This window comes from Prunus dulcis, chromosome 2, assembly GCF_902201215.1.
Source record: "Prunus dulcis chromosome 2, ALMONDv2, whole genome shotgun sequence".
Lineage (NCBI taxonomy): Eukaryota > Viridiplantae > Streptophyta > Magnoliopsida > Rosales > Rosaceae > Prunus > Prunus dulcis.
Window position 1 is genome coordinate 577262 of NC_047651.1, and position 7776 is coordinate 585037.

A 7776-nucleotide genomic window follows, 5' to 3' on the forward strand; every position below is an offset into this window, starting at 1 on the left:
TGAATTTGTAAAAATAAAAATAAAAATTTGAAATATATATACAGAGAGCTTCCATTGAGGGATCCCTCAAATAAGCTTATTTGAGGGACACCCCTTGTAAGGCCCACTCCGGATTGTATTTCACTAATCCAAACCGTCTATTTTGTAGATACACATTCAAAGATCATCTCTACAAAAAATCACTTGAATCCGATATCATTTGACCATTCAATTGAGTTATTGAAATTTTAGTACTTTCTTAAAGCACTGTGTTCATTGATTTTGTAGGACACAATTGGATGTCGAAACGGTTTCTGATTTGTCTAATTTTTTGTAAGGATGATCTATAAATGAAGACCTAAAAAATAGATGGTTTGGATCATTGGAAAAAAAAATTGTACGGTACCCTAAATGGCGTCCCTCAAATAAAATTATTTGAGGGATCCCTCAATAGAAGGGGACTGATATATATATAATCCGATCCAAAATCAAAAATTGCACTAGAAACCGCACTGGAATTAGTTTAAACTGAACATACCAGTTTCATAAATTTTTTTACCAAAATCAGATCGAATTGCACCTGTTGAATAGTATCGGTTCTAGTGTGAGGGTCATTAGATTGACCTCCCTGAGGGCCTACCCTCTCATATACATTTCCTTGTGGGCCCAGGTGGGCGCGAATGTTGAGTCACGGGCCTAGCCTTTCTCGTTCGTTGATCCTTGAACTACACCTAGATTAGAGACTTCGTCTACTTTGAGCGTGGCTCGCGGATGCTTGTGACATGCCAGCATGCCGATCATACTCTTGTTCTTCTTCTTGTCTTCTTGCTCTTGCTCGGCCTACTTGGGACCTCTCGAACTGTCGGTCCGTGTGTTCGTCCATCCTTCTCTTTTCACTTTGAGGTCCAAGGCCAAGGTTTCAGACTAAGTCTATTTGGTTGAGGAGTTGTCTCACCAAGTCATTTTGGTCATCCATTATTTGAGTCCTCTAGTCAACTCTAAGACTGAGGTCTACTTGACTTCGTGAACCGGGAGGAGAGATTTGGGTGGAGCCCAAATGCACAGGGCTATGGTTTCGTTGAAGGTGCACACATGAGCGTACGTCGAGCGCAAAGGCAAATGAGGAAATGGTTGTACTTGCTCCAGGGGTCGGCCGTAAGTAGTGGCTGCTAGATGGTTGGGTATGGTGGAGTTGGGATGGAGAGTGGTGTGCCAAGAGGTGGAGTCACCACGATGGTGGCTTGGTCCGAGACGAGGGGGTGAAGCACGGAGAATGGCTCCACACCGCTCCATCTTGGTCGCTTGGATCAGTCGAGGATTGCATCGTCACTGCGGTTTGTTTCTCGTGCGTTTGCTTCCAACCATGGTTGTTTGCAAGGCTTTGGTTAAGCGAAAAAAAGAGGAAACGAATTCCTTTGATTGAAGAGCAAGCATAGTATAACTCGTGCTCTCAATTAAAGCACCAAATATTTGTGCAAATATTCTCACGAGAGAATATTCGCTTGTAGATTCTTTAACCTTTGATCTTCCTTCTCTCTATTCCTTGATTCCTGTATAATAATAAAAAATTTAAAAAAACCAAAGTAAATAGACCACACCCGGTTGGTGTTGGCTACAGGCCCTCCAATGCCTAAGTTAGTTTGATTGAATCTAGGAGAAACAATAGCTAAAAAAGGGTACGGAGAATTCTATATAAGGAGAACCGAGTGGCCAGAGCAGTGTGTGGTGGTCAGAGCTGTGTGGAGAGACAAAAGTGGAAGATCTAGCGACGAGGACAACCATCGGCTAAGAGAGAGGGAGAGAGGACTTTTGAGTGTTTTTGCTTGTTTTAGGATTATCTTGTGTGTTGAATGTAGCCACGTATTTATAAGGCTCTAGACATCTAGAGTTTTACAAAGAATATCTTATTTGGAAGGAAGATATTCTTTCCCCAAATTGTAAGAATTGAATCAATTAGGGATTTGATTGGGATCAAATCACTAATTGATAATGATATCTCCAAATTAGGATAATATCTTAATTGGCGATATTATCTTTAATTAGGATAATATCTTAATTGGTGATATTATATTTTTAAAATAAAGATAATATCCCATATTTAAGATAATATCCCTATTTTCAGTATCAATTAATTTGCCAAATAAATGAGCTCAATTAATTGACATAGGAGATATTCTTTTTATCCCTGTAGCACCTTATGATTGGAAGCGGGATTATTTGCTCCCCACAGTAGCATTTCATTTATGGCTTATTTATGTATATGCCTCATGTGCTTTCAAACTTGTCTTAGATTACCACATGTGTTTGAAAACGTCTCAAAGTACCCTCTAACCTTTTAAAAACCGTCTCACGTTACCCCTTCCGTTAGTTTTTTTGACGTTCCGTTACAAATGTTGGGCCCCACTTCCTTTTTTCTTCTTTTTTTCTCCTCTTCCCCCCTCCCCCATTCCAGAACAGCAGCCCCTCCCCTTTGCTACTATTCATCGCTTATTTACCCTCCAAAACTCAGAAATTTCTCAGAACCAACACAACTAGCAGCAAGAACAGCTCGAGAGGTTGAAAAATCATACATGGATTGAAGCAAATGGTGCTCGGAATCGCCCGAACGAGCGATGGAGATTTTGGGTAAAAACAGGCCAATTTCTTACTTTTTCCGGCGATCCAGACGGCGGTTGGCAGCAGCTGAGATGTGAGGCTAGTAGAGGACAACGTGCTGGTTCTTTTGATACCCATGTTGTCGCTTAGGGTGACCGGAGAAGGAGATAGCGGCCCAAAAACTGGTCTGATGAACAGTAACGAAGCTGTTTTGGAATTTTTTTTGGGGGGGGAGGGGGGGGAGAAAAAGGAAGTGGAGCCCAACATTCGTAATGGAACGTCAAAAAACTAAAGGAAGGGGTAACGTGAGACGGTTTTTAAAAGGTTAGATGGTACTTTGAGACGTTTTCAAATACATGTGGTAATCTGAGACAAGTTTGAAAGCACAGAGGATATGTACATATTTAAGATAATATTCCTATTTTCAATATCAATTAATTTGCCAAATAAATGGGCTCAATTAATTGACATAGGAGATATTCTTTTTATCCATGTAGCGCCTTATGATTGGAAGCGGGATTATTTGCTCCCCACAGTAGCATTTCATTTATTTATATGTATACCTACTTCAACCTCATTTATTTGCAACCAATAAATAAATGTTATATCATTTTGGTAACACTTGATACTACTGAATTGGTACCGTCAGAAAGATGCAACTAATCTAACCTTGCAATCGCATGTTTTTGTTGATATGAAATTTGACAGCAAAATGAAATCACTGAAAGAACTGCCAAAAACTTTCAACCATGTGAATTAATTAATCAAGCTCATGTTACAAAATTTTCCACCTGATGGCGCTCTGATGCTCTAACCGTATTCCGATTTGTTGCATTGCAACCTCATAATAAATGTGCATTAACGCAGCTCTCTCACTCACTCCAGTGCATGAAATCCATTCCCCATAAGATACTTGAATGGTAGAATGAAGCAACGGCCTACAGTCTATAGCACAATCCAGCTCTGCTCATAAACAATTAGCTCATTCTAAAATTGATCAATTCTGATAAATCTCGAAAGAAGATGTGCCTTTATCACTAGCAGCAGCTAGTTTACCTCTTAACCAAGATCATCCCCCACCATTGAAATTGATTGGATCATGAGCTGAAAGGTCTTACAAGAAGATTCATGAGCAGTGCACCGGAGATCTGAAGCCAAATTGGATGGGCAAAATACTTGTCTGCAATGCTTCTATATCGCTTCTACAAGACAGGACACTTCCTTTGAAGAATATGGCCACGATGGTGAAAGTGAAACTACTTTTCCAATGATGATCAACGTTGGTGATACTAATTCTGCTGATATAATTTCATCAGCAAGATCCTTCAGTTCTGCAAAAACCTGTATGAAATGCATATGCAACAATAATCAGACTGCCATGAAAAACATGAAAACTGGAAATGTGAAGCAAATTCTATGTGAATGCCCATCTGTAAAGGAATCCAAAGGATCAATATTCCATGGCCAATCAGGTTGATGACAGTCAGCCAAGGGTAAATAATAGAGACCATTAAGATTTGTAATAGTATCACTGACAGCCCTTGAAGGATCTTGACATATAATTACTTCCACAATCAGGTAGGTTATCCTTAATTCAAATATGCAAATAACAGTACTTCAGATTCAAACATTATTAGTATACAAGTATTTATTAATATCTATTTCAAGTTAAATTGCTTCAACAGGGGCGAAATTATATGCTATAAACACAAATTTTGATAGGAATCATTAATATAAATATAAAAAAAGTACCACAATGACTTCTGATTCTTCAGAATATTGGAAATCTATCACTTTAATTGCCATTGAACAGCTTCATTAGTACTTTCATTGCAATTTTCAGAATAAAATAAATGTCCTCTGAAAACTACATCAGAATGCCTTTCTTAGGTTTCATTGTTTCAGGTCCCTATAATGTTATGCAATTTCCATGTCTGATGGTTAGCTTTTTGTTTCGGTTTTCCAGTGAACTTGTCTACATTGATGATACTTTTTATTAGTTTTAATCAACTTATGTATCTCATTATAATAATAAATAAATAAAATTAACACATTCCACGTTTACTGTATCTCAAGAATGTCTAAAAAAATGTTGAAAAGGAAGAACCAGTAGCAAACAGTATTTGAAAAGCTTCCTTTACACAGTTGAAGAAAGGATGTCTGAATCAATATAAAACAAACGTCCTAAAAATGGTGCTCGATAAGCTTCTCCAAATTTTGAGTGGCGTGCTTATTATTGTCCTTTTTTCTGTAGTTATATCTACATATTTGGTAATAGAGACATTTAACAGAGCTCTCCCAGGTTGTCAGTTTAACAATTACCGTCCTAAAAATGGCATAGATTTCAGGGTATTTAGGTATACAAACAGAACACAACTAGAATGCAACATGGTATACACACAGTAGCAAGACCAATGCAGAAATAGAAGATCATCCTTACCATGCGCTGTTGAGGTGTGGTCCCTCGCTCAACTGCAACAGCTGGTGTATTTGGTGGCAAACCATGATGCACCAACTTTTGAGCAAGAGAGGGGAGGGTCGACAAACCCATATAAACCACCAAGGTTGAATCAGGGTCAGCTGCATTCTCTGCAACAAACAGAGGGTCTGTTCCTCCCTTCCTGGAGTGCCCGGTAAGAAATCTGACACTATTTGCGACACCACGATGAGTTAATGGAACCCCTAACATTGCTGCTATCCCTGAAGCAGCAGTAATACCTGAAAGATTAAAAAATATATTGATCATATACAAACATGTTCCCGGGTCCAGTCAAGATGTTCCTGAGGCGTTCATATATTATCATAAAAGTCTCCACTAAATAAGAGTGTTTACCAGACTAATCTATCATTGTACCTGGAATAACATTCACTTCAATTCCTTGCTGTCGCAGAAAATCCATCTCCTCCCCACCCCTACCAAACACCTAAAAACAAAAAATATTTTTCAGTACAAATTTGACAAGACACCACAATACCACAAGTAACAAACTGTCAAACTTTAATGTAGGAACTCACCAGTGGATCCCCTCCTTTTAGTCTCACAACATTAGCTCCAGCTTCAGCAAAACTCAGTAGCAATTCATGTATCTCCTCCTGAAAGGGGGGAAAAAAACGATTCAGCTCTTTCCCAAGACCCCAAAGTAAAGCTCCAATTCAAATTAACACAAACCCAAATACCCAATTCACCAAATTGCCTAAAGATTTCAAATTTATAGTAAGAGAGAACCCATATCAGAAACTCAATTGAAAATCAAAATAAAATCTGAAATTTTGTTTCAGCTAATACAAGAAATTCTGATAAAGATTAGTGCTTTACCTGGGTTCTGCTATGGTACCCAGCAGTCTTGCCCACATAGAGAAGTCTAGCACCAGAGCCAACCAATTCCAACACATCATTGGACACCAACCTATCATACAACAATAGATCAGCATTCTGAATAACTCTATACGCCTTCAATGTCAGGAGCTCAGGGTCCCCAGGCCCTGTCCCGACCAAGAACACATTTCCAGGCCCACATTTGCCGCTGCCACACCCTCCTTCGCTCTCTCTCTTCCCTCTCAGAACCTGAAGCAGCTTTCTCAGCTCCGGTAGCTGCAAAGCAATGTCATTTTGCCTTATAGAATCAAAATCTGGCGGGACAGAGCATAGAGTGGCTTGATCCAATTGGTTCTTGTACAGCCATTGGTCTCTCTGGTACCTCTCAATAGAAGTCTTCTCTGTAAAAGGTGAAGAATTAGAAGAGGAGTTGAAGTGTAAAGAACAAATGGGTTGTGGGTTTAAGGAGTTGGGTTTTCTGAAATGGGTCGAAGATAAAGAGGAAGACAGAGATTGAAGCTTATAGACAAGAGCCATGGCACAAAAAGAACGATTCAGAGTGGAAGGGTGATTGAAAATTGTGTTTATTTATTGTGTTTCTGTTGCCGTTTTTATTAGTGTTTGAGTTTGATTTGGAATTGGGCTCTTCAAGGCAGGAGGCGGCCAAGTGGCTTTTAGGGCTTTGAAAAGGACAATATTTGAGTTTGGCCATCTTTGGTTGCAAATTGCAATTGCTTCCTTCATCATCCAGTTGACATCCATGGTCTCAATTTGTTGCCCTTTGGCTCCCACTTACTTAATCGGTGCCCTTTTTAGGAGTAAAATATAAAATTAGAAATTGTTTGGAAATTGTTTGGGTGTATGTACGGTTTATTGAAATTCGTCTCATCACCACATCTTGGCTTTCCTCTTATATGGTCATTTCCACCGCATATTGGCTCTATACGGTATCTGTCATTTGTACTTTTGATTTTTATTGATTTAATAAAATTTCATCGTATTTTTAAAAATAAATAAAACTCTCCCAAATGCTTGATAGATTCTTAGTGTCTGTTTGACATTGCTTATTTGGGGATGATAAGTGATTCTTAAAAAAAAATTGGGAAGCCCAACTCGTTTGGTGACTATGAGAAAATCATTTTTTGTTAAAAATTGTTGTGAGAGAAATCTATAAGGAAAAGTAGCTAATGAGATGCTTTCATTTTTTTTTATTATGCAAGAATCAGTTTCAAAGAGGCGCTGAGTTTAATGATTATGGGGGAATCAATACCAACAACACTTTCAACAAAAAATTTACCAAACGCCAAACTGTTTTATCTAACAACTGATTTCTCTCATAGCAAATCTAAACAATGATTATTTTTACAGCACAGTAATGCCAAACTGACCTTTAATACTCTCACTATTTTCAAAAATATATGAGTGCTAAATATATAAAATACATTTTTTGTAGTTCGGTTCGCTTTGTAGATTTTGCATGCAATTATGTCTCGTATAATTTCTTAACTTCATATTGCAATTGGGTCCAAATCATCATTCCGTTTGTTTTTGTTAATTAACAGAGTGACCACTTGCAATGCCATAGTTCAAACATGATTCTCTTTTGGTCCTTATAATTTCAATTTCAGCAGACGGACCCCTGTTACTTAATAATATTTTATTTTCTTTATTCATTCAGAAAATAAACATCAAAATCAAAACCAAGAATTTAAACAACTGATTAAAAAAAGAAAATTAAATATTAATTGTCCAACTTACCACACCTAATTGAGAAATTCCCCTGTAACTTTAACAGCTATATTCCCCGAGTTAGTTACTCATCTCTGCAATTATACCATTCAGATACCCTTCATGATATTTATTAGTATCTCCTTGTAGTAATTAAA

The 7776-nt window shown here is 38.0% G+C and overlaps 1 protein-coding gene across 1 annotated transcript; it reads right to left on the reverse strand.

Annotated features, from left to right (window-relative positions):
• Window positions 1-3300: 3300 nt before the first annotated feature.
• Window positions 3301-6651, reverse strand: LOC117619878 (siroheme synthase). Its single transcript, XM_034349936.1, has 5 exons — window positions 5891-6651; window positions 5590-5667; window positions 5429-5498; window positions 5015-5292; window positions 3301-3915 (listed from the first exon to the last, which is right to left on the reverse strand). Exons 1-5 carry the CDS (start codon window positions 6425-6427, stop codon window positions 3766-3768), a joined length of 1113 nt encoding a protein of 370 aa, XP_034205827.1. The 5' UTR covers window positions 6428-6651; the 3' UTR covers window positions 3301-3765.
• Window positions 6652-7776: the final 1125 nt, after the last annotated feature.